The sequence below is a fragment of the Melanostigma gelatinosum genome, assembly GCF_949748355.1.
Source record: "Melanostigma gelatinosum genome assembly, chromosome: 8".
Lineage (NCBI taxonomy): Eukaryota > Metazoa > Chordata > Actinopteri > Perciformes > Zoarcidae > Melanostigma > Melanostigma gelatinosum.
The window spans coordinates 19,746,071-19,773,762 of record NC_136641.1 but is presented as its reverse complement, the minus strand read 5'-3'; the positions used below and the strand labels follow the sequence as shown (position 1 = coordinate 19,773,762).

At 42.9% G+C, this 27,692-nt stretch overlaps 1 protein-coding gene across 1 annotated transcript in view; it reads right to left on the bottom strand.

The window, feature by feature from the left end:
* The window catches only part of tshz2 (teashirt zinc finger homeobox 2), a gene marked incomplete at its 3' end in the record, with an annotated part of 37,380 nt that extends 10,793 nt beyond the window's left edge, over nt 1-26,587 (bottom strand). The window contains exon 1 of the mRNA XM_079272885.1: nt 26,497-26,587. Within this exon, the coding sequence (XP_079129011.1) occupies nt 26,497-26,536 (40 nt within the window). The 5' untranslated portion in view covers nt 26,537-26,587. The remainder of the gene's footprint in view (nt 1-26,496) is intronic.
* Between the last annotated feature and the right edge of the window lie 1,105 nt (nt 26,588-27,692).

Genomic DNA, 27,692 nt, shown 5'->3' with positions numbered 1-27,692 from the left:
AAAGGGAGAGAAGCAAGCCCGCCAAACCTGGAGCTCTGTGGGACAAGACGAGCAACAGTAAGAGAGGCAGAAATGCTTCAAAACAGCCCTGCTTCCTCCTATTCAGATTCATTTTAATGGCAAATTTGTTGTCAAGTGTCCCCCACAAAATGATTAGGGCCCGCTGTTTTCTGAAAAGTGCAAACTGCTGGATTTGCCTGGTGCGCATTGTCACTTTGACAGCCCCATTCAGAGAACAATGGCTGCCCAAATAGTGAAATGTGTTGGCACCCAATAGTTGAACGTTTCCCCTCAAAACAGGCGTTCTGCTGTTTGTGGGTATTCTGCTGTGTTGATATCTAGATGTTGATTAGAATGAAAAAAGAAGCCAGTGAATTGGGCTCCCCAGAGCAGGCACATCAACCATTGTAAGAGATTGACAGTCACTCCATTGAGCCAATTATTTCTGTTCATAAGACCTGTGTCTGTAAAAAAAAGAAGAAAAAAAAACTGGTTTAAGACTACAGTCATTGTTGGAGTGTCTGAATTAAACTACTGGTCGAATTTACAGAAAACCAACCGCATTTGATGGCAGCACTGCCCACTTAGTGTGCTTTGACTAGTTAGAGGCATAATATTGTTTCCATTAACTGTTAAAGTTGAATACAGTGCTTCCCAGAATGAATGCATAAAAGAAACACTGTGAGCATAGTCTCGCCTTGGCACATGGGCTTTTATTGTGTGCTCAATTTCTTGGTAAAATTATCCACAAGTCACCTACAATAAAAGACGCGTAATAAAACCAGATGCAGTGCCCTGCATGTGTGGGATATATGTTCATTAGTACCACACGGCAAACATATCAAAGCTGTTCAAATACTGCCAGAGGAAAAAGTCAGTGCAGCAAAAATATTTTCTCTTTTGCTACATCCTCATTTAGCCTTCGCGTCAGCGGCGTGACATTTGTAAGGTGTTCAGCTGTAATGGAGGAGGAGTAGGTGGCGACTGCAAGACGAGTGCAGAGCCTTTTTATTCATTGCATGGGAGAAAGTGGTTAATTTATTGAAAAGAAGGTAGGCGGACGAATCAGCGGAACGGAACTGATACCCTGCGTGGCTGTAGGTTGTGCACCGAGGGGGAGGAGAGAGGGGTGGTAAAGGGGGGGGGGGGGGGGGGGGGGGGTTCGGGGGAGAAAAAAAAAAAAAGGAGGTTGAGGAAGGCGGAGACCAGAGCGACAGAGGAACGGTTAATGGAAATGAGTGACAGGCTTTCAGAATGATTTACAACGGGTGGCGCTGCGGCAGAGCCAGCGCTTGATGGATGATCCTGAAAGACGGAGACGAACCATAAATCATGTCTTTGAATCATTGACAGAGATAAAGGAGGGGGAGAAAAAGCAATGGCATTGACGTTCATTCTTCCAATAATGTACATTGACGAGTTACACTACGGAGCCTTAATTAAAAAGTGAACACGGGTCTTCTCCCTCTCTCAACCCCCCCCCCCACCCCCACCCCCACCCGCTTTCCCTCCTCCATCCCTCTCTTCTCTATTGCGATATCAATGGTAATTAAAGCTGCAGTATCCCCGGCCCCTGTCCCATAGCCTAATGTCACCCCTCAACAATATCAATGTGGGTCTGGCCCATTTGTTTCTACATCTGTAAACACACACACACACACACATAGAGACGACCGGGAGAACTAGGCTGGCTTTTATTTCTTTTACGAAGAAAAAAAGAAAAGAAACAGGCATTGTTAGGTTATGAACTCGTGAAAACACAACACTTATAGTCTTCAGTTACAGAGGTTACCATGTTGGTTTTAACCTCTAAAACACCACAACATTTTTTTAGCAAGAGGTGAATGTTAAATTAAATATTGTATTTTATTTGTAGCATGCCATTTTTCCCAACATCCCGCCCTTAAAAATGCTGTTGTTGGGTCTTGAGCGCAGATGGCACTTTGATAAGCAGGAGGAGCCCTGTAGGAGCAGAGAGCCTGAATGAGTGGCATTCCACATCAGCTGAGCTCCCTTAAAGTGCACACAATAGAGCAATGAGGTGAAAGTAATCCTAAACATCTGTCTTATGTGTCCTACACGCACAGGCTGTTTGTTCAAGTTCTCGGAAAGACATTAGCAAGAGGAGAGGAGAGAGAAGAGGACATATCAATTCATGCACTAGTTCTCCAAAGGGATTACGCAGAGCCTCTGTTGTCTGTCCTCTCACTGCTCTGGCAAACTAAATGGAGAAGACTGCCCGACGAATGCAAATGCCCTCTTTCAAGACGTACTGTAGGCAAGCATGCGTTTAAAAAGGATACTTACAGTATATAACCATCCTTTGGTTTTTAATCATTCAAACCTAATATATGTTTTTTAGAACCCAGTTCATGAGGCTTCTGTGGAATGCTTCTGCAGCACAATGAAAAACTAATAATAATGTATTTTTTTTGTATTTGGGAGCAGGATACAGTGATTAATCCTGCTCTGCCCATGTGAGAAAGGGCAAGTGATGAAAATACAGCAGGCTCGGTGCACCGTCCTGTTTAACGGCTATGCAGGGAGACTGGGAGCAGTCGGTCAGCCCACTGCGTATGGGGATATTCAGCGACTCAAACTGAAAAACACACAAAGCTGTCGCTCGCTCTCTCCCTCTCTCTCCCTCCGTCCCTCTCCTGCTGTGGGAAGAGATTTTGGCAAGCTAGAATGGAAACGAATACACAATGGTCATCTCGCATTGAAAAGCTGTGGCAATAATATTGGTCAGGCAAAAGGCTGCCCTGCCCAGTGTTTGTGTGTGTTCATGTGTTTGTGCACGTTTATGAATGATTCATGCTGCAGCGCAACACAAAAGCTCACTCGGGCTTCAAGCGATTTCAGAGTCATTTTCATTTGAAGGCTTGAAGTTGTTAATATCATGTTTGATCGCATCCTTGCATCAAAACACAGTTTGATGGACAAGGGAAATAATTACTTGTCATTCACGTGTCTGAGGTTTCTCTTCTCTTTTGTTGCTGTTAAACATGTTCCTCTGTTAAACACTTTTTCCTCACCCAACTCCAGGAAAAAAAAAACCTTTCACTCAACTTTCAAGTGACACTTGAAAACAAAAAGAAATAATTTCATTCGATTCAAAGAGGACAAAAAAATAAAAAAATGAAACTGACTGTTCCGCAAAATAAATCAAAGGGTTTGAGTGTAATGAACTTCTCGGAGTCTCCGTCATTAGTGGACAATCGCTCTCGTTGATCTTAAATGGTCTTAAAAGATGATCCATACAGTAATGAAGCCAGCTCTTCTGCTGGCCTGATGCCCAAAACAGGACATAATCAAAGTCACAGGGGATAGACCGGAGCTACTGTTCCCGAACAGCACCCCTTCACTTCCCCATTGCATGCTCTTTCAAAATTAAAAACAAGAAAAATGTGTTGGCCATTACACTGTCGATTGCTAGATGCTAAATATTCAAATTCATAGCATGTGTTTCGGGGCCGTCAGCTGGGACCACAGAGCAGCGGGTCGGCTTGCAACCCACTGGGTCTTTTGGAAAAGCAGCATGTAGTGTCCAAAGCCCACCCTCCTCCCGACTCTTCTGCCTGGACCACCCTGCTCGCTGTGTTACGCTACATGACAGGACGATGCTGCTCAGTCCTTGGACCCATCACATTGTTTTTCTTGGACCAGGGTGAAAGCAAATAGCAGCAAAAGGGACCTCGGCGCTCGCAGTAAAAACCAAAAACCCGTGCAGTCATTCATCAAAGCCCAGACAACTCGCTACTCCCCCACCAACTACCAACCCCCCCAAGGCATGGCCATCTCCCCCTCTACTCTGGGTTTTAACTAGGACTCCAAATAATTCCAGAAATGACAAATGATACTTATATCTTTGGCCTGTGCCGAATCAATAAGCATGCAGAACAACTATCCATCTTGAGAGGTATCGACAGGCGCGGCTCGACGTCGGTGGAGAAGCACTTGGTGGCTTTATTCAGGATTGGAATGGGAGGGACGTGGGAGAGCAGAATAAACCGTACACTCACTTTTAAATTACAATAAACCACCCAACACTGTTAACAATCGGAAAAAAATAAAAACTATTACAGGAACCGCAGCATCCGGAGATGTTTTCACAAAAAAAGCATCAAGGGGGAGTAAACGTCCTCACAATGAGAAGGCCGACTGAGCATTTGTGGAAATATGCGCGACCCCGTGAACTGGTACAGGGTTTATTTTGACAGCAGCACCTGCACATGTTTACATGGCAGTTGTGTGCTGGGTAAGGGCTGATGGGTGGCGATAGGGCCCCTCTCTGGTCCCCCGGCTGGATCGGAGCAGCTGACAGATAGCACTTCAGAGCAGCTTTAGCTGCAGCTCCCCTTGAGGGGCTGTGATTGATGACTCGCGCTGCCACCTAGATCCATTTTCTCCTCCAATCTGACTCCTCACAGGTAGAGTGGAGTCCTGCCCCCGCCCCTCCCCTCCCCATCTCCCTTCAAATTCAAGTGTTACGCAAAGGAGTTTACCAACAGAGCGCCTTCAAAACATCTACTCTGAACAAATTAAAAACAGAATGGTGCAGAGGAAATCATTTGAACTAAATGCCTTGCAAAGCCATTTTGATCCTGCTGAACATTAGGGATCAGAAAAGCTAAGAAAGAAAAACAGCTATGAGATGTTTGCAGGCATAATGTCATTAGCAGGGAAAATGTTAGGACCCAGGACCCCTGCAGGTCTGAAGGCATTTAAGAACAGTTAGCTTAGCCATCTGGTAGACAATTACACGGGAACAAACACACCGCCTCAGCAAATAAAGCTTGGCTCATCAATCACGAGAATGGCCAGAAGTTGGCCTGTTATTCCCTCTGATTTAATAACCCGGTGAACCGCAGTGCTATCCACCACGAGTCTCCACGTCAAGTGGCGAACATCCAAACATTTACCAACAGCATCGTGTAGCAAAGAGGCTGAAAGTGTGACGTGTATAATGGAAGATTTACCAAAAGAATCAAAAAATGAAAAACCTTGACGGCGTCTCTAAAATGAAACTTTAATTTGCACCAGTCTGCGAATATAAATGGAAGTGAAAAAGAAGTGCGGGGTTAGAAGTAAAAACATTGACTGTTTCCACTTTCAAGTAGTTTACTTAATTAACATTTGCCCCGTGTTTTTAATTGCAATCATACTTCCCCATGGGACTTGAATGTGGATTGTCTGGTAATTGCAGATGTTGAGATGAGATGGTGACACAATGTCAAGTCTATTACTGAAATAGCAGAACAAAAAGGAGAGGACGATCAGGAATGCACAGCCACTGAATGAACCTCTAAATTCACTAAAAAAAAAGAGAGGATTTTATCAATTTAAGACATTGCAGTACAGTGGAATCACTATGCTATCACAGCAAGTGAATGAAACTGATCCCTATAAGCATTAGAGGGCGACGATAGAGCCTGCATTTCACCTGGATGCAGGTCAGTCTTTGTCAGTTTCACCGCAGTGTTTTTTGTGAGCCAAGAACATATTCATCTGGGTTGTGGCCTGCATGGCCCTGTGTGGAAGAAAAGAAGTAGGCCACCGCTGCGGTCTCCGATTCTCCTCTGTACATGCGTCACCTGCCAGCTCATGTGGCCCATCTGAGATGTAAACAGGTCTGGCAAGAACCAAATGTTTTCATTTACCTCAGGGGCATCTACACTCTTCTTTAGCAGGCGGTGGCAGGCTAACATGTCAAGATACCGGCCCGGGACTCTGGGCCTCTGGGAGAGGTCACGCACTAAGAGCTTGGGTTCAGAAAACATCAAGATATAACTCTCTGCAAGAAGGAAGGCAGCCCGGACCCCTGCACTGCACGACGCTGTAGCCTCACAGCTGAATAGTACCAAATAACATCAACATCAGACGTGTTATTCATGCATTCTTGCAGATAAAAGACACACCAAAGGTAGCTATGGATCATTTTGTTTCATAGCCCATTCCAACACCTTGAAACCTGAAAATGTGCTTCATGACACCTTTACGCTGAGATTTGATATGTGTTCACATTGTTTGATGGATCCACATTCTACTGGGCGGTAGGGGGTAGCGGTGCTTCTCAGGCTAAACCTCAACACGTCTATTTCGAGCTGAGGACTTGCTGACAGCACATTTAACTTTGTGATCTGCATATGAGAGACAGCTAACAGTTGCTGACAGCTGAACCACACAGAGTCCCATTTCCCGATACAATACCTTATTGACACTTTTCATTTGATGAGGACTTCAACTAACTTTCCGATTAAAAAAAAAAAAAAGCAAACAACACAAAGTCTGGATGGCGGGTACAAAAATATCATAAAGAGAAGGTTGATTTCCAGCCAGCTCATGGAAACCAGTCGTTCCTTTGGGAAGGCTCTGGCAGGGGCGGGGTGGCAGCGGCTGTCTATAGAAGCCTGATTTATGATCTACTCAGTTTTGCATGTGTGTTCACAGGTTTCTGGGAGTTACACTCAATTAGAGCAGCGGGGGTTAGGAGTATGTTTTTGCGAGGATAAGTTAAAGCTTGACACATTTATTTCTGCCAGTGCAGGCTGAGGAGCTGGTGACAGTCTATCAAAAGTCGTTTTCTTTGATCACCCCGACTCAAAGTGTGGGAAAATAGTAACCGTCCCTGACAAGTGAAAAGAAAATTCCAAAGGAACACAAAATGTTTATAAAGCACAATCTTAAATACCAGTCACCACCACCGAGAGCGAAAAAAATAAAGTGAATGGTGAAGATGAAAATGGCATCACTTAGCAGGACAACAAGAAGCTGACAAATGCAGCGTTAATCAAATTTGGAAATTCAAATTAGCTTAAATATAATTCGTGCAAAGCATGACCATGGAGCTTGCGTCAAACCCAAAATCTGAAGAGCGACTTAATGGTTTCAGCAGGGCAAAAATCCCCAATTACAAGTTAAATGCCATGTCCCTTCACAATGTTTATAAAACTAGTAAATCTTATTTTTTTGAGACATTTAATGATTGAGCCAGCCAGTGAAACAGGGGAACAAAGTACCGGCGCAAGGAGTTACTCATATCCCTTTTGAAAAACTCCTCCGTTTAATGATTCACCACTAAGGAGAGTCCACACACTTCCAGAAGAATTCAAATCCCTTTTCCCACAGCCTCTTTTCAGTCCGTATGATAAATGACACCCGTCATTCCACCGTTGCCAAACAGCACAGAGGGGAATTGTCCTGATATATGATTCACAAGAACAGGAAATAAACTCTGCCTTTCTCTGTAGCTCTCCCTCTTGCCAAGTAGGACGGACCTGGACAGTGTCAAGGCTCTCATGGTGGAGGCAGTGGGAAGGCTGACGGCGCTGAAACCCAAAAAGGGAATAGACAAGATGAACTCTCCCTCTTTCAAAACGCTGGAGCTTCTGATGACTGATGAAGCGCACACAAGAGCCACTGCATCAAAATAGCATCAGCATCTATGGGAACGAGCTTAGGAGGATAAAAAAAATTAAAACAGAGGGCACGCTAAAGTCTGCAATTATCAACCAGGGGGAAAAAAACATATAGGATGAGCAACCTCCCTCTGCCCCCAATTACAATGCAGCAAGTGAGGCTAATTACTGCGCCTTGATTATTTCACATTTCTGAGTGAGTGAGAGTGACAAATGCTTAGAGAGATGGGGTGCAAGTTCAGATAAGGCTAGTTCACACAGATTTAACATATATAAACAAACGTATATAAGATACAGGTTGGATTAAACAAACATTCGGCTGATTTAATACCTTCTACTCTCTAATCTGTTTATATAAAAGTTGGTGTTCTTGTGTCTGGGAGACAAAAAAAAGAGAGGCAAATCCTGCTGCTGTGCGGCTGCCCGCCTTCAGGCTACTCCCTTCAGGCCAGCGCTCAGCGGTAGGCCTTCCACTCGGGCTCAGAGTGCGGGGATGTGCCCAGGGCCAGGACCAGCAGCACTCAATCACCCAGACAGCGACATCCTTTCGCCATCACCATCAGAGAGGCCCCTTTGGGGCGGTGTGCGGGAGGGGGGGGGGGGGGGGAGGGGGGGAAGATATTTATGAGTGGAGCGTTCACACACACACGCCCAAGCGGGCTGCGATTCCGCTGATATACTGTCGGCCGGACTGTGGGATGGAGCCGTACAGTTCATCTCCTCCTCATTTTCAGCCCCTAACCAGACCCCTGTAAGTGCTCCTCTGAGCTTTACAGGTTGGTTCTGATGCAGGAAGCAGACAGCGAAACACGGCACCGCATGTAAATCTAGCACGCCAAATGCAAGTGTGGAACTGGAGTTACAAGGTACTTATTGGACCTCATTATCAATCATTGTGGGAGAATGTGAACCGCACGACCAAAAGTTGCATGGGGGGAAACAAAAAAACTGTGCACGCGCTGCAGTATTTTGGGACGAGTTGTTACAAAAGACACTTTGAGTCCAGCCCTACGTGGTGAGCGGCACATGTTTACCTAAGAGGTGTATTTTAATGCCACTTTACCTTTGATTTCAGGGCAGAATAATGACAGGGGAAGCCATGTAAAACCCTGTGGCAGATTAGGCAAGTGAGTTGGAAATGGGTTCAAATTGTTGCTCTGAAGTAAAGCGGCTACTCTGCACCACAAGGGGGTTCTTTCCTCAGGCAGGCCGGGGGATTAAAAGAAGCCATAAAAGGTCTATGTAATGGCATCAGTAATGTCTCGCTGCCATTAAAAACGGTGAGAAAAACATCTGCTTTGCATTTTTCACTCCCCTGCTACTCATTTGTCTTTCAAACTGTCTCAGAGAAGTGCCCTGGTTTCAATGTGCTCGCACTTTTTCAGGATAAGGTTATTTTCCAGACTTCACCCGATGAACGTCAGCTTAAAATCAGGATTGTATTTGCAAAATGCCAAAACAAGGGCTAATGTGGGCTCGCACAATATTGTGAACCAGCGCAATTTGTTTTCTTGTTGGAAGCATGACCTTCAAATTGTAAATCTGCATCCAAACCTGCAGCACTCGCTATAGTAGTGCTGTTTATTTTCGCCCTGCACAAATAAAAGACACATTTTTAAAACTATCTGTATCCACACCCAAATCGCATTATAGGTGCCAGCTTAGAGCAAACACCTTGATTGCTTTATGGTTCGCCCCTAACCATTAGAGGTACACTGTGTCCTCCTTCCCTGGGCTTCCTGGGGCCCTGCAGTAATCTTCTCTCTGCTAACCCCTTAATAAACCATAGCCTGCTTCATTAGCTTCCCCTCACAGTGATTGATCGGTGCCAGTCACAGAAACCCCATCCTCGCCCTGCCCACCTCTCCTCAACCAACTAAAACAAGACACTTTTTTTTTTTTTTTTGTCAGCCAGCTACCACCCATCACACTATTAAAGGAGAGCATTCAGTGTGAGCCAAAGAGGGAGTGGCATCAGCCGTGGATGGCAATGCAACAGTGTTCCTTTTGTTCAAAGGCTGGGTCAAAATCAATTTATAGGATGCACTCTACTGTGCTCGGTGTATTCGATTCTTACGAGTTCAGATTCTGTCTCGACACATGAAAGGGAAAAGAAAAGAGAAATGATTCAGTGAGATTTCAACAATGAGATGGTCATAATACGCGGACGAAAATACATTACGAATGCAGCCTGAGTGAGAGAAATGTAGTGGGATTAAAAGGTACAGTTTATAGAGAGAGTGACTCATTATTTTGCCTATTGCTTAACAGGTCTCACATTACTATTAAATCACATTCGCTGTGCTTCTATATTACTCATTTCCAGTAGCCTTCGGATGAATATGGATAGATAATCATCAAAAATCAGTTAAAAAACGACTGAAAAAGTTTCTGCACATTTCGCTAATGTCCTTAAATTACACATTAGACCACAGATTATATTAATTGCGATGGGAAACAGTTATGTGAGACATTCTCAGAGCAACATAAGAAACTGCACTCCAACACTAATTCAGAGAAAATGACGCATCTGATGAAAAACAACACCAGAAGTGTGTATCCACATACCCAGTGTACAAGAGACATTTGCAAGACGACAAACAATGAGACACACACACACACTGAGTTAAGATACTAAACCGAATGCAAAATACAACCGGCGGGAAGAAGAAACACATAATCTCAGGATAAGAGTGGATAATACAGCATTACTGTAATAATGGCACATCATTCCCGTGTCCCCCTTTAAGAGCTGGACTCTTTTCTCTTTAGTAGTACCTGTGTGTGTGCTGCTGTGTGATCCTTCACTGCTCTACAGCGGACGAATAGAGAGATACAGAGGGGGAGAGGTGCTAGATGCTGCTCAGCTGCAGTGATAAAGTCAGTAATATCACTATCTCGCCCTCCTCTCACAAGAATTGCTGTAAACCTATTTCGAAAATTGCACCCATATATTCAGCGAAGACAGTCAGCTCATCCCGGTGACAGTGCAAACTTTTAGGCTGAATTATGCCACTGTCATTCAGAGGGGTTTATCAAAGAGGGTCAATAACTCACGGACCCAAATCTGAAGCCGGCCGGGCCCCAGCGCCTCTCTCCCTCCCTGCTACAGGCAGCTGGTGTGCTGCCATGGAACAGCCTGCTGCTATTGCTCAGGACACAAGATGGTGCCCAGTCACACTGCTACACGGACACTGGAGGCTGCACAACACACAGTGCAAGCAGACACTGGAACACGCAAGTCGGCAGAAAAATACCAACGCGAAGGCCTGTACACAACAGGGAGTGTTGTTTGTTTTTTCTTCGTGAGATGAATTCGTACATTAACATGTTTGTTTGAACTGTTGTTTTTGTTGTGAGTACTTTCATACAGAATACAGCATTATTTTTCTTTCCCCGGATTGGGTCTGTCGATTCAATGTCTCTGTTCAATTCGACAGAAAGTATTCTTCGGTGTTAAATTCACAATATATGGTTCATCAATATGCTGGTGTAGCATGTATCTTTTTTTGTTTCCACGTGAAATAAAGATGTCCGTCATTCCAAAGCGACCCTAACGACCGGCGTGATTCAGCGCTGACAAACACCGAGCATGCAGACAAACATTTCTCAGTTTCCACCCCGTTTACGAAAAAACCCAGGCTTTATCGCTGCTGCCTTCAAACAAAAAAAACACACGGCGCCATTTTGCACCATCGTAAGGCTCAAAACACAGTTCAGCCTGACACTTATCTGCAATTAGCCATGTTAGACGTTTGTCATGTGTAAACACTTAGCAGGATTTGACATTTATTTGATTCTAATGGGCTTTTTTCCCGTTGGGTTTTTTTTTGCCTGGGGAACGTTGCAGTGTGAACTGTTCACAAAATAAATAAATAAATGATTAGGAGCACACTGAATTGGTATCATCTATTGTTAAAACAGACACTCTCTATGTTCCTCGGCAGGCCAGACTACATTCAAGTGTTCCTGTATATCCTGAGCTCCTCAGGGGGACTTTGTGCCACTGCTTTGTCAATAGTCTGAGGGGTGATATCCCCTGCAGCTGTTTACAATTAGCTGACTTCTTTTTTTCCCAAAGCAGTGCTTACGTTTTACTCACCCTCTTTAAAATCCGTATTTTCCAGATGGCCGAACGTTGAAGCTCCTTTACATATGAGCCCGATGCAACTCAACCTGCACGGACCATAATAACAATTTGATTCATTTTAAAACAGCGTTGTGGACGACGGAAGTCTGTTCACTTGAAATGGTCTAAAAGGTTTAGCGAAGGGATTCTACTTTAGAAATTCTGAATGAAGCCCTTTAGTTACATGAGTTAAAAAAATTGCATTATTTTTATTTATATATATATATATTTATTGCATATTTATATATAGCATATATATATTTATTGCATATATATATAGCATATATATATATATATATATATATATATATATATATATATATATATATATATATAGCATATATATATATTTATTGCATATATATATAGCATATATATATAGCATATATATATATATATATATATATATATATATATATATATATATATATATATATATATATATATATATATATAGCATATATATATATTTATATATATATATATAGCATATATATATATATATAACTATGTGAGTTAGTTCAGGTGCCACCGGGCTCAACAAAATACAACCTGCCCCGGTGGCGAGAGACGGCTGCTGTACACAAACTACTTCACTGCGCCGGTCAGCAGAACAAGTGTGTTTGGGTCAGAGTGATACATGCCCACACACTCTTTGTGCACAGTTAAAGCTGCACTATAAAAGAAACCGAGGTCTATCCGACTCCCACAGCCACAAGCTATTTTGCATCTCGCAGGCCTCAGATGACAGGCAGCTGCATGAGTATCCGCACGCTTACTGTACAGAAGGATAATTCTGTTATCATATGTGGCCCAGATTTGGAGCTCAACAATACAGACTAAGTTCCTGAGCTCTCTAAATCCACTGGTGAAAACTATCAAGTGCCATTTCATGAGAGTGAGCTGTCACACTGATAACAAAAGACATCACAGCGATGCAAGTGTCGAAGATACGAAGCTGTCCGCATCATCACTTCAGAGTGATTTCAGATTTCAACCTTGGGCTGAAAAACCTCCAAATCACAGAGACCGATTCATAGTTCTCACCATAATCAGATGAATTCCCAGGCTTGGTAAAAATCTCAGCTTTGCTAAATTCCAAGCATCGTTTTTTTTTTTTTTAATACCTGTTAATGAGCTTTCATTTTAAATAGGCAGACACAGTTGCACCCAAAACTGTCTTCTGGTTACGGTGCTGTAAGTATAAACCTCCGTGAGAGGTTGCGTAAATAATAATGATCAATGTGGGATGCTCGTAAAACCGTACACACAATCTGCTGCATTCGCCTGTAGGGCAGGAGCGCATTCCAGTGAGTGGAGCGACGCCGCTCTTTATCCAGCCAGAGGTGGAGATGATCCTCTCGCACAGTGGGGCCTTTCCTTTGTGTACACGTGTGTGTGTAGGGTTGTCTCGGCAACTGCGAGCCCGCTCCTTCATTGGAGCCGGGCCGCCGCCGCCGCCGCCGCCACGCCCTGAGCGCTGTTGTGCATAGCGAGGAGGGCAGGATCCTGCTAGCGGAGCAAATAGTCTACCTGAGGTTTAGTTAAGCTGCCGCATGTGTGCGTTGTGTATATATGGCATCATCAAAGCATCCAAATAATTACAGAGTCGGGTTATTACTGTATGTGGCTGTTATTTTCATTAACATTCATTTCCGGTCTCCGGTAAATACCCACCCACCAGCTTAATCACAGGTTCCTTTCAAACCAATGCAGTTATCTCTATGATATCATCAAGCCCTCATAACGTGACGATGGATGAGATATTCATGTTATGAGAAGCAGACCTTTATGTGGAGACGGCGGAAGCATGCTGCGTGAAGTACATACAGACAATAGTGAGTCATTTCACAATGAGTCAGTTTCAAAAATAAAAGATTGACATACTGTACTGTGCATTGATCCACACAAAGACACTGTATTACTACAATAAGAACCCCGGGCCTCCCTTTTCCCTTTAGACACGGCGTGATACTAATAACATGGAACTGGTCATGTCCAAATGGGAGCGTGTTTTCAGGTCTTTGCAGATTTGCGTTGCATTGAAATGCAGGCAACCTTGGCAGGAAATAAGAGATGGGGGGGGAAAAAAAGCCAGCCTTTCATCATTTTCCCCAAATCAGTGGAGGAAATGAATATGGATGCCCTCAGGCGTGAGGGGAAGGAAATTCAGGGGCTGATGAGGTCCCTAAAGGATGCGTCTGGACAGTACCGGAACTTTTCTGCTGGGTCGCTGCCAGGCTGTGAGGGCATGCAGGAAACACATGCAAACATAAAGGCACTCGCACAAACAACTAGCGATTAAGGGCACATGAACACACAAGCGTGTGCACACAGAGACCGATTAGCTGAAGTTGACGGCATCGTTTTCATCATAACTTACAGAAATGGGGGGGAAACAGGTGAAGAGAATGCAGGGACTTCAAATAGAAATCCTTCTGTCTTATAAAGAGCAGATACATTTCTGATAACATAAAAAACGTGTCCATGTGGCACCTGGCGCCGTGTTTCAACAGGATAATCAAAAGCACCCTTATGAACCTTCACAGAGGTACCGGTGCAAGAAACTTGATCAACCCCTACCAAGCCGCCCTCACAAGGAATAAATGATCACTCTCTGCGAGCAGTCGTATGGCACCAACGGCCACTGCTTGCCTCACTGTGGCATGTGAGGATTTGGCAGACGAGAAAAAGAAAACCGGTTGGATGCAGCGAGCAGTGAGGCCGGAGAGTCAAGTGCCCCCGCTTTGCAAGTTGGGTGCAGCGGATCCACCACATCAACAACTAATTCACTGAGGGTGTGTGAGGCATCCCTGGGTTTCGGGATTATAGCAGCCTTCAAAGGAAGCTATTCAAGGCTGCAATAAGAGCAGTGGCTCTGAATGGAAAGAAACAAGAAGTGCACATCATAACATATGAAGTGGATTGTGATAACTGATGCGATTGTTTTACACTGTTACGGTTGCTGTTTGCAGATTTAATGAGATTTGTTGGCCTACAAGGTCGGCTGCCCCGTTATCCTGTTGTTAGAGACCAACAGTGAGATTAGAAATAATTTGGTGCAATGTTCAGGGTTTGAGCCAGAACGACAGCGACTCACCACCACAACCTGTACCCAGCTGTCCCCTATTAAATCAGGTTGTTAGCAGGCTTCTAAGTTTTAGATTTGAGAACATTTATTTCATGAGTTAGCCAAAGTACAAAACTGGGACTGTTGGGTGAGAGAAACGTTCCCCGTCTTTAACACGGAGATTGTGCATTTATTGCTGTTCACAGATTTCTAGACACAGATGAATTTTCAAGTTCTGTAAAGTTGACTTCAAGCTACTTAAAATAACTGTTAGTGGCACAGCCCTGATAGAACAAAGGGGCACATACTTTCTGGATCAACCTGTTTTTCATGGAGAGGCCGATTGCTTTGGCTTCCAGTGGTAATGCTTGCAGAGTTCACGAGAACTCATCTGTCGTCGACTCCAGGGAAGAGAAGAGTTCGGTCGAAAGGTGAGTATATATATCCAGCATCCTGCAGCAAAAGTCAACTGCAGTCAATGGGCCGCGGCCTGGAAAGAGCCTGCAGAGCCCTGAAGCTCCGCCCCCCCCCCCCCCCCCCCGCTGCTGCACAGGAGCAGAATCGCTTGTTTATTCAAAGTTTATTAATATTGAACGTGTTTTGTGTCCAAATTGCACGTCTTCGGGTCCCCAGCATTACACCCACCAAGTGTAAAGTAGATCGGATGAACGGTTCTCCAGATAATATTCAAAACAAAATTAGCTGATTCTGAAAATGATTCTGTGATTCATATCAATCTGACATGATTCAAACACAGTTAATCTCACCTTTCCCTCTCATCCAAACCAGGTTTCCACCAGTAAAAAAGACCCAGACTCTCCATTCTAGCAGATGATACTCGTGTTATTTCCGGACGCGCCGCTGTCCTGCGCGGGGGTCACTCCGTGGTAAAGTCAAGGCCTTTGGCGAAAGCAATGATCTGTGCGTGACCTCGGTTACATTTTAGTGATGAGTGAGCCCTCCGGCGACAGTTTACCAGGGATACAGCATACAGCGCAGAACAGGACATGTCAGTCACCAACAGAGTGAGTGAGACAGACAAGCTAGAGGGACAGGTAGACATTCAGACAGAATAGGAGCTCAATATAACAAGAACTGGTTTCGACAGCAGGACAAATGGCCGCACAGAAAGAAGCAGCTATATGCACATATTCACTAAGAGTCCTAACATGTCAAGTTCATGGCTGATTTGAAAGTTGCAGTCGGTTGACAGCTGAGAAGCCTTAGGTGTGTCAGGTCTGAGTAAAAGTTTTGGAGATCTGGAAAGTAATCGGACAAATGTTTCGAGCTTTTCCGAGACGTTCTACGAGCGCCGTGAGAACGATGAGACGGGCATGAAGACAGACAGACAGACAGCGAGGGGCGACTACGCCGGACAAAATGTCTTTAGGGTTCCCGATAGACTCTGTTTCACCAGACTGAAGAGCTTTGCCGACTGCCACAACACTGACCTCCTACTGACACAGAGAAAATGACCACTTTCTACAACTTTAAAATGGCCTGGGGGGAGGGGGGGGGGGGAGCACGAGATACCAGGACTGGGAATACAACAGACAATTGCTGACTCAATGTTTGTCAGGATATGGGAAGGAGGAAAATATGTCCTTGACAACTTAAACGGTTTTGGATTGAACACGACTTATTTTGACAGTTAGTTCTATATCAATGACTTTTTTTTTCTTCTTTCGCGCAGGCAGACACAGAAGCACACGTGCACACACACACACACTTCAAGACAAAAACATGTTCTTCAAAGGAATTCTCGACGCATTGAAAACAAGCTTCGGAAAATGAATAAAGGATGATCGGAATAACCTTGTCACATCTGATGTGCACTTGTGAGGATGACCAGGTCCAACCGGGTTTCCTGTGACGCGCACACCTGTATTGCTATGATTAGCCGAATGAAAAACAGCAGTAACACAACACTATCATTTTCTACTCTCCCTAAGGTGCAATGCAGGCCTATTAGACCCTTCAGTTGATCCACACACACACACACAAACACACACTAAAGGCCATAAAATATGACTGTAACATATTGTACTATTGTAGTTTGCTTTTAGAGGCCTCCCTGTCACTCAGTTAATCTTAAGAATGCTGTTCTGGTTTACAAGTAACAGCTGAAAACCAGGCAGAGAAACACATTCTCGTCTTGATAGGCAGGATGACTTATGGCTGGTCTGTCTAAGCAACCTCTTGAATGTGTCTGGGCTGAGATATATGATGAACAGGCAGAACATGGGAGGACATGGAGTCCCTGAAATTCTTGTAAAAAGGGGGGGGGGGGGGGGGGAAGGTGATGAATCTGCATCTGCTCTCAACGCTACAGCAAATGTGGACAAACTAGTAGTTATGGCCAGTGAGGTCATGGGTATCATTCTGTGTTTGGTTGGACACGTGTAACTCTTAAAAACACGGAGAGAGAATACTTCCCTGTTGGCTTTTTATTGAAGCTAATTACATTCACTGGTTTTTTTTGGGAACGTTGCTGCCAGCTGGACGGAGTACACTGACCCACGAGTTGTGGGCCCAGCGTCACGGAATTTGGCTGACGATGACATCACCTACGCACACATGTGTGAACCACGTGTGTGACGTGTCAGCGCAGTTCCCACTGGTAGCCCTTTGGCATCATGTTTGCTCTCAGTCAGACACAGTTGGACCATAATTATACATGCCACTTCCTGTACAAAGACCTCCCAGTGTAGTATTAATCATGTGAGGATATAGTTGAAAATCCATCCTTCGGAAATTCCCCCCGTCTTTCATGTATTCTCAACATGGAGAAAGGGGGCAGAGCGTCAGTTTAATCAGATGTCAGCAAAGCGAGAAGCAGCACGGGCCTTGATAAAGAGAGCGATAAGGATTTTAATGTGGCGTTTTTCTCTGAGGCCTTAAAAGAAAAACCCTAAAATTATAACATTATGATAAATTGGCTTTTTGCCACGTTGACCCGATGACCCGATCTCCACTGTGTGGGACTAGGTTTCTATGACAATGTAGAACAACACTGCGAGTCTTTTTTGTGGGGTATTTAGTGAAATTAGTTCATCTTCATGGAATATCATGGCATATAAAATGCTGCAGAATAATGTTTTTTGGTTTCCCAGCGTTCATTTTCTCCTCTAAATTATACCATTCGTCATGCACTCGTTACAAAGACAGTCAATTTTGAAACAATTCCAATTGCCTCTAATTTTCAACTGAAATAACACAAGATGCACATTTTTCATCTGCCTGACATCCATTGACTTTATTATTGCGGGGAAATGCCACACTGCAGCTGAACAAACACAAAGGAAAGTCAACATAATTCACATTTTCAGATTAGGTCTATTCTTAGGCGTTACACTTTCCAAATGATCAAAATCAAAGTCGAACAAACTACAGGCCCTTTCAAAAAAAAACGAAACTTATTTTATTTTGAAAAGTTGTATATTTCAGGCACAGCAGGTAGCACGACCGATAAACTGATCCTCTTAAGTAGCTCGTAAGTGCATATAGGCCAAGCCATAGGCTACATCACCGGCATGTTGTGTGCTTCTCCTTAATCAAGTTGTAAGTACAACAGAATTATTCTACATTCATCACGGACACCTAAGCTGTCACTGCTGTTTAATGAGTATCAATTAAGCTGTTTCAACAGACCAGCTCAGCACATACTAGAGACACAAACAGGCAGACGCAGCCCTCAGGAACAGGCTCTCAACACAATGCGGTGCAGAGTCTCGTCGCTAGTTTAGGTACAGGATTATGTTGACCGTTTTTATTCAGAGCACAATCAAAGAAATGTTGTTTCAGTTCATACAGTAACACGCAACATATACGCTTAATTAAAACCGTCTTTTTAACAGTTGAGATCTGTGCTTGAACGTTAGTCTGCTCTTTGTTGTTTGTGTTTTAATAGTTCTCACGTTTTTTCTTTTAAACTTTTTGATCTAGCTGTATTTCTGTCTTTTTGTTTTCTGCATGTTTAAACCGACAACAGTCCTTTTCAGGAGGAATACTGTTGCCGTTAGGTTTGTGCTTTTGTATATTTCTTTTAAATGTCATTATTACTTGACACTTTGGCAATATTGTCTTCCTTGTATTCATGCCAGTAAAGCACATTGAATTGAAACTTCAGAATCATAAGGTCATTTTTTTTATGATTTCATCGGTTTTTTCACGCATTACACGTCATTTTTAAGCAATTTACCGTGCAGTCAGAATTATTTTAAGTATTTGAATTAATCACAAGCGTATCAATTAAAACATTCTCATTCAATAAAATAAGTCACGCAGCAAAATCATATTGTCATTCATGTCAATATTTTGGCTTCAGCTAAACACTTCAAACCTGCACCCTCGAGGCGTCGGGGGCCGAATGTTAACGCGTCTAACAGGGCGCGTGAGCCACTGGACCCCCTGCCATGATGAAAAACAAACTCGATATTCGTGTCACTTTACATTCTGTTTGACATTAAAACTTCCTTTGCTGCTCACAAAAGAATTATCAAATGAGCCATTCAGTATTTGAAAGCTCTGCTAATTAGAAAGCGGGAGTTTCTATCCCCCCAGAATCAGCGTTTCTATTGAGAGAAGCGTTTGTTCGATTGCAACACTGGAAGCATTAACAATACATGGAACAATTAGCCAGCTAGCGGCGCTGGTCGGTCTCCAATGCAATTGTACTCATTCAGATTGTTACTGAACTATTTTAGGTCCTTTATTTGTAAATGAAGCTCCAACTTGAGCCGTTTCAAGCAATATGTAGGATTACAATTCAACAAACCAAATGTTGGTAAATGCAGTTAAACCATCCGGTAGACGATTACATTTATAGTCAATAAAGGTTAACTATGTCTTGTTAAACATCGTGGCTCTTGATACATAAAAAAAAAAGAAACGTAATTTAGTAGCAGATTTATGATTGGCTGCTTTGATCAAAAACAACTCTACATGTGATGCAGAATGTGCGCTGCTCTTTATCACTCCTGCCTGCTGCCTCTATGGCGTGCCACTCAAACGCACCAGTTTAAATCACAGAGTTAAAGGTGTTCAGACAGAGTTAATGACGGGGGCGAACGGCTGTAAAATGAGATTATTTCTGCTTGTTTATCTTTCAGGCACCGAGCCTATATAACATGCAATATAAATATAAACAACGATGAGAAATACAGGACTCATTTTTGCACTGCAACATGGGGGGGAATTTAGAAAATACATTATTTTTGCTTTGCTTTGGCTGATTAACTGATTCATTTGGACTGATGGTTTGCCAAAGCCATTTAAAAACAAACCCGACAATAGCTCATTACGAATCAGTACATTCTTGATTGGCTGTAATAACAGGCGCATGTTAATTAGTATTTTTCTTCCTACCGGAGTGTGACTGAGTCGTACAAAGTGTGAAAGCCTCCGTTTGACCCGCATGGAGAGACAGAAGATCACAGGCCAGGGAGGTCAACGGAGCCGGTTGAAACATTGACTTGATTCATCAAATTAGGTCCGATGTAATTGCGCTGCATGACGACTCATAAACCACGTCAGCTATAAAGCTGTCTGGAAGCCATCAGCCTCGTGCTAAATGAAGTTACAAAAGGTGCAAAGGGTCACAGCTTCATACAGTGCTCGAGTTAAGTGCCCAGGAGCACTTCCTCTGGTCACGACCTCGCTGTGGTGATCACAAACCTGAGGCCGGCTGTACATCTACATTTTTGAGTTTTGCTTATGAATGAAAGTGGGTTTCAACATCAGTTCACTGACAAAAAAATATATATATATTCTCCTGTCTTTCTTTGTTTGTATAACATGTGTCGCTTATTTTAGATTGAAAAGTGTTTAATTACTTTTCACTTAGCCAGGAAATGAGCTTTTCATTCCATTTTTCTCAAGATGTGACTAATAAGCTTCGGAGGAGTCGATGCATATACTAACATCTACAGCGGAGATAGTTATGCGTATATGACGACTGCAGTTACAAACAGTAGCAATACGTCCGATATCAATGATACTCTCACAATTCTATCCGCTGAAAACAGCGGATTGGCAGAGTCTTAACAAAACAAATTTCCAAAATCTCCACAACACCTGAATGCATATTTCGCAGACCGACCTCTCGTAGATTTGGAGCGTTCAGTGTGAAGGCAGTTTACCTTTGTAATTGTTACAGATCACACCATTAGCACAATATTGTCATAGCTCCTGCTCCTGCAAGTCAGTATAGCAGCTGAGGGTTAATTTGCATAATACATCTTAATTGAAGCTCATTAAGGATTAGATAAGATGCAAATCAGGTACACCGCGAATAACTTAAGATTAATGTTTTCTCCATTTTCTTTTTTTTGGGGCGCCCACATGTTGAAGGGGAATGTCACATTCATTTCAATGCGAGGCCTTTTGCATCATTGCGTTGGTGTTTTAAATTAAACTTAAACATGAACATTTAAATCATGACCTTTATAGTTTATAGCGCAAATGATGCTTTGAATGATCATCCGAGGTGCTTCTTCATAAAAGCGGCGCATCCGTGAACCTCAGCCGGTCTACACCTCTGAAATCAGAGTACAGACATTTTTTTTAGGACATAAATATGATATGGCAACTTTATTCAAAAGCATCTCGGGTTACTTTAACCTGATCCGGCTGCGATTGTTTTTAAAGACCCCCCCCCCCAACCGTATGGCCAACATTCATGCCCTCTGACTGACTATACATGTAGGTCAACAACTACAAGATGGATATCCTCACTTAAATCTCCTCGACTCTGTATGGAAAAAAAAGAGATGACGTGCTCTTGACAAAACTGCAGATGATATGAATTACAAAGACATAAACAATGGTGGGAATGTCCATCATTACAATAATACAAAGCACATGCGGTGCAGCGCTTTTGACCATAAAGCCTATAAAGCATGCCATACCTCCTCCATGTAATCAATAGCAGGCCCTTGGTGCTACTGTATTAACTGTAAGCTTGCCTTGCATTCTTATCCTCTAAATCCACATAAATGAACAACCCAAGCCATAAAGTCTCCTCCTTATTTTTCCTCTGTAAATCATTATATCTGTGGGGACCTGGACAAAATACCATCACATCATTTCTTTTGTACTTGGGATGTCTAGCAGAAATAATGAGTTTTAGCCCGCTCCCAATAAACTCTCCCAATATTCTAGTTATTGTCAGACTTAATGAGTAAGAAAAAAAAAAAACACATAACAAGAAACAGTCTCTTTTTCTGCAGTGATGATCACATGGAAACATTATCCACATGAATCACCCCAACGGCATATCAAATTGTGTCATTTGCCTGGAAACTAGTGCAGGTCTCAGAGGGAAGGCAAGGTGAATGAGCAGTTGCTGTAGAGCGGTGCAACACTGCACAGGCACTTGCTTTGAGACCAATCATAACAGGCTGTTTTCTCCACACAGGAGAGAGCGGAGGAGAGAGATCAATGTGCTGGAGGGCACAGGAGTCTTGGTTCTTATCACCTAGACGGTGCACCACCCTGTCTGCCTCTCACGCAAAACAAAAGCCTTTCGCAAACTATTATCTGTCTACACCCGTCTCCTAACTGGCAATGCAGGAGAAAATCCGATGGGATCACGCTGAAACCACCTGACTTCATGTTTCTATTTGTCTTACTGTAGTAAGAATATAGAGCGTGAAAAACTAGCTGATGAGGAGAAAGTTATTAAAAGGGTATCTCTGTGGGGAGCGCCTGCAAGTTAGAAAGTTGCAAGCATTGCAACAAAGTGCAAGTATATGGTTGGGTGTGCTCATAAGCCAATGCTGGATTTGATGAAATACTAAACATTTGCTTTGTTGACATCAATTCAGAGAGATGCAGTGCACTGAAAAATACAAAGAGCCAATGCCCGCTCATGATAACATCTCTTGGCGAGTTTTTCATTTCGTCTGGGCAAAAGAAAAACTGCCTCTCTTATAAATAGTATCAGGTTTTAACTGGAGCTTTTTCACATTTCATTGTATGGATTCTGATTTGTTGAAAATGCACAAATTGCCATTGCAGCCTTGAAAAGTACAGGAAGAAGAGCTTCACTGCAGCTCATACAGTATAACAATTCAAGTATCAAAATGGCGCGATGAAACTATTCATATAGCTACAAGCACATGATTTGATTCCCAAGGCCAACAAGGAGCTTCGCCTCATTGTTTTCATGCATTGTTATTTTTGCTCTGCACGGAGTAGACGGTGAGAATTTGTTCTCCAGTCTCTCACGACTGTACATTTCAATAAAAAAAAAAAAAAGGTGAAGCAGTCATCTGTAATCTGTCTTTACAATATTGTTCCATTTGGTCATTTTCATAATTCAATCGTTAACTTGATTACATAGCTGCTATACCAATAACGCCACAGCCAATGGGAACGCTCGTTTCCTGCAGCTAATCAGATCTTATACGGAGAAGCTTAGAATGGCAAATATATGACCGGCCATGCACATAATTGCAAAAAGAATAAAAAATAATAATAATCATCATATTTATACTGTGGTTATCAGAGAGCAAATGTGGCCTTGAAAGACAAAAACACCAGTGGTATCACACACAGACTTAAGATTATAATAAAATAAAAAACCTTGAATTGAAGTCCAGCATGAGTATCATTCTCTTTTTATTCACAATGTGCAACAAAGGTTCAATGAATTCAAGCAAATCACAGAAAAAAATGAAATGTTGTTGGAATGGCTGCAGACAAAAGAATAGTGTTGCGACACAAAACAACCCAAGAGGGTGGTAATCTGGTATTAAAAAAATATATATATATATAAGACATCATTGTACTTGCTGCCATTTTCCTCCCAGCCTTTGTCATTCAAAATGGACTTCCTTTTTCTACCTAAACTGGATAAACAACATCTGCCTTGATCGTAGGATGTTTTCTGAACAAACCACTTAGGAGGAATTTCTGCTAGCCAATTCCCACAAGCTGCTGTCAGTCACTAGCTGGCACTGCAACACTTAATGCCTTTGTCTGTTCTCCAATTTATCTTGTTAACAGCAAATTGGGCTAACGGTTTGAGGCACAGAGCTATTGTAAAAAAAAATAATAAAAAAAAACAGGAAGAGGAATACTCCCACGGCCGCAACATAACATATGGCTCCCTTCACTCAAAAATGCATCCCATGCACTTATAGGGCTTTAGGTTTACACCATATATAAACCTGATACACACATTTCAACCTGGGATCTGATAGCCGTCTGTCTTGGTGATGCTTTCTCAGTGATAAAGCAAAAGGTTCAGTGCATCCTATTCTGAACTGGTGAGTAATTGGCATTTTAAATTAACATACAAACCATGTATGCAAAGGAAGTAAATCCGACACAACTGGCCTTTACTAGTACGTCTGTGGTCTCACGTTTACAAATATGCCTATTAATAATACAATTCCCGGGGGAGATTACAAACACCCTGGATGCCGAATGTCCTCTGAATTAATGCTTGAGCTGGGAATGGTGTCTTTTTTTTTTTTGTTTCTACACCACCTTGCAAAATACTATTTCCACCAAGAGGGATACTGCATCTTTAAGAGCCCTACGGAAGAAAAAAAAAGAAAAAATGAAACCCATTCCTTTGCATCTTCCATGCTCTTATTTCAATACTCCTCTCTCCTTGTTCCCCCTCCACACATCATTAAACATATTATTATAACATGACTGTCAGCCTGCGTCTCTCTTCGCTCTCATTCTTGCTCTGCCAGGTAATCAATTTGTCGTCACTCTCTGTAACCCCAGTAAAGTCATCAAGTGAAATGAGTTACAGCTGCAAAGAGCCTTCAAGAATACAGGAGGAAGGAAAAAAAAATAAAAAATGAACGCGAGAAAAATGACAACACAGCCCAGGAATATTCCACCGCTTGATAGCACATCCCAGGTCTTGAAGATGAAATATTAATGCACAATTTGTTTATCTGCAGGCCCACATCTCTCCAGTGCCGAGCTGTTAATTTTCCATCGGCACAGACAACGGATCAGTCAGTCATGAACTCTTCACAGCCATTACCGGGAGACATTTTGATTAAGTATTCCTAATGTAGTGGATAGGAAAGAATGAAAACACTCTGCCTGCCAACTTTTGATTGACCATTAAGCCACTGATGAATGTGCCTGTCAAAGAGGAGACAATTACCTCAACAATGAAGAAACTCTTCTGGAAGGCTTATTTCTCTATAGAGCTGACACATTTACCAGAGTACAGGCGAGGCAGCTGAGAGCGTGTAAAGGGATCACTTAGGCATCTTCTCTAAAGTTCTCTGAATAAAAACCGGGGGGGCATTGTTTTTAAGAAAAGGGGGCTTTTGGAGGCTGAAATGTGGGAAAAATATTTAGTGTGTGTGACTGTATGGCAGCGAGAGCCTTTGTGTGTGTGTGTGTGTAAACTGAGAGTGTGCCGGGCAGATAAGGGTCTCAGTATCTTAAGCGGGTATAAAGAGACGCTATTATTGGCAGAGAACAATCGCCATCTGGTTGCTACGTCCGCAACCATAATAAAGACTGATAACTTCTCAACACACCACAACCAAGTAATTGCATCCTCATACGCTGAAATGCCATTGATCAATCGAGTTTTAATCCACCAGCTACATGATAACGAGGCAGTTCGGAGGGAACACAATTCATATAAAGTAGGACGCAAAGACTGCAGTGAATAAGGTCAAGTTTAACATGCATTTTGACCTTGTGAATGTGAACATTTCCTCAGGAGAAGTGCATTTTTGGGAAAGAATTTAAAAAAAAAAAGAAACATTTAGTGGAATGTTTTGGTGTCTATTGGAAGAGAGGAAACGCTGAGATTTAGAGCAGAATCTACCAGGATGACATGAAAAGAAAAGAAATGTTAACACAGGAAAGCAGTTTACAGTCGACACATTGACCTGAACCGTGTGAGGGCCTCTTTAAAGATGAGATTATGAATTCAACACAAACACTGGACTGCACATAAGCACATGGTGGATTCTTCTAAATTAGACTGCTGACCAAAAGGTGAGATCTGTGTGGTTGTGGAGGTGTGTGTGAGAGCGTCCTCCTCTCCCGGCCAGCAGCGTGGATGGAGTGCATTTGTGTGTCCGTGTGTGTGTGTGTGTGTGTGTGTGAGCGAGTGAGTGAAACCCATTCTCCATTTGTCCATAAGATTATGAAGAGTTCATACAGAGTTCATCTGCTGCGGATACAGCAGCTCCGCATCGTTCAGCCCCTCTTTACTCTGGAAGAGGGTCAAATCAAAACACACTGACGGAGTTTTTTTTTTTTTTTTTAAACTGTAAGTGAAAACTAAACTTTCTGATCAATAAATGAATAAATCCCGATGTGACATGTTACGGGATTAAGGAATTACTGCACAGCTGTGTTGTCTTTTTAAATCCTAATGAACAGTTGTCTTTAGTATTGATGTTATTCGCCTTTTTTTAATTTACCTCCAACTGTGATGCTGCAACCCCCCCCCCCCCCCCCCCCCCCCCCATCCCATTGTTTTAACATTTGACTTTCTGACATCTGTGGTACCAGGCCCACGTTGGAGCACTTGAGAGACTCTGTGGTGACATGAAAATGAGTTGAATTTCAGTGCTATTAAACCCATTATAAGCACAAAGCGTAGCTGTGTCCGTATTCTTCACAACACTACACATACAGTTATATAACTGTAGCCTACTTAATCCTCACCAACTACAAAAGCCTGCTCGGATGGGGCTCCTCGGGACAATACATCTCGAAATACGGGGGTCTGATGCGGATCTATTCAGGGGGGTCCCACATGATAAAAGTTTGAGGGGGGGGGGAACTATACAGAGATTCATAACAAATATGATACACAAATAATACACTGGTATTATTAAAGAGGTTCTTTGAAGAAGAAGAAAGAAATCGCTTACCCGCAGCCCGTTTGGGCGCCTGCTGTTTCCGCCGTGGCATTTTTTTTGGAGTCGCAGTTCACCACTGTGCCCAGGTGAAATCTGAATGCGGTCTACGATAGTCCATGCATAGAGAGAGAGATAGAGAGAGAGGGGGGGGGAGCGAGAGAGCGTGCGTGTGTGTGTGCGAGTCTTTATTTTGTCTCTCGGAGTAGTTCAGTCTCTCTCACGATGAAACAAAATCCAGTTAGGAATCGTTTTCAACGGGGAAACTGATGTTCAGCCGGGCTTGTTCCTTCACCTTCTTCTTCTTCTTCCTCTTCCTCCTCCTACGGGGGGCGAATCGTCTCCTTTCACCATCTGTTTTTGACGCGTGTCAGTCAGTCCCGCAGGCAGCTTTTCAGCGGATAAATATGTGGAGGGAATTGCGCGTAAAAGGCGTTTGGTAATGGTACGGTATCTTACGCACGGGTGCAGGCGAGGGGAGAGGCGATGCCAGCAGACATCGATCCATAGAACAAACTGAACATTAAAAACTCCTCCCTCCTCGCCTGGACTTGATGATGGCAGCGAGACATTTGTTACACTAGATAACCATGAGTTTATTAAAGGAACAGAGGCCAGGCAAAAGGGAGGCAGCAGGAGCTCGGGCTGTGTGCTGCTGCTTTCTATGCTCGCTGAACCTTTTTCTCTGTCTGTGTGTGTGTGTGTTTTAAGATCCTTTCCTGCAGCTTCCGCTTTGCTCGCTGAATGAAAGACATAAAGTTTGTAAGAATTCCGTACAAACACAAAGAGCCGCTGCAGTCGCGGACGTCAGGCGCTGCTTTAGTGGAACAGAATAACGTGTGTTGTGTGACGATCAACCTGCTTATGTGAACATTTAGCGTTTAAAAACAGATGCACAAAATAAAGACCAAATGAGAATTGGGAGTTCTGATTAAAAAAAAAAAAAATTTAAAAAAACATATGTTTGATAAAGTCACGTGCGATATGTCACATTTTACTCAAAACCTGATCGTACACATCGTTTCAGTGGTGTAATCTGATTACATTCGTGCAACTTTTCTTTAAAAATAGTTTACTGCAATGTAAACAGTGACATTCAAACGCATACTTAAAGAAGAAGAATAATTATGATACAAACAATTAGGTCATCTAGCATTTCAGGATATTGTATGTGTACATAAACTTGTGTTTATCTCATCACATTCAGCTTG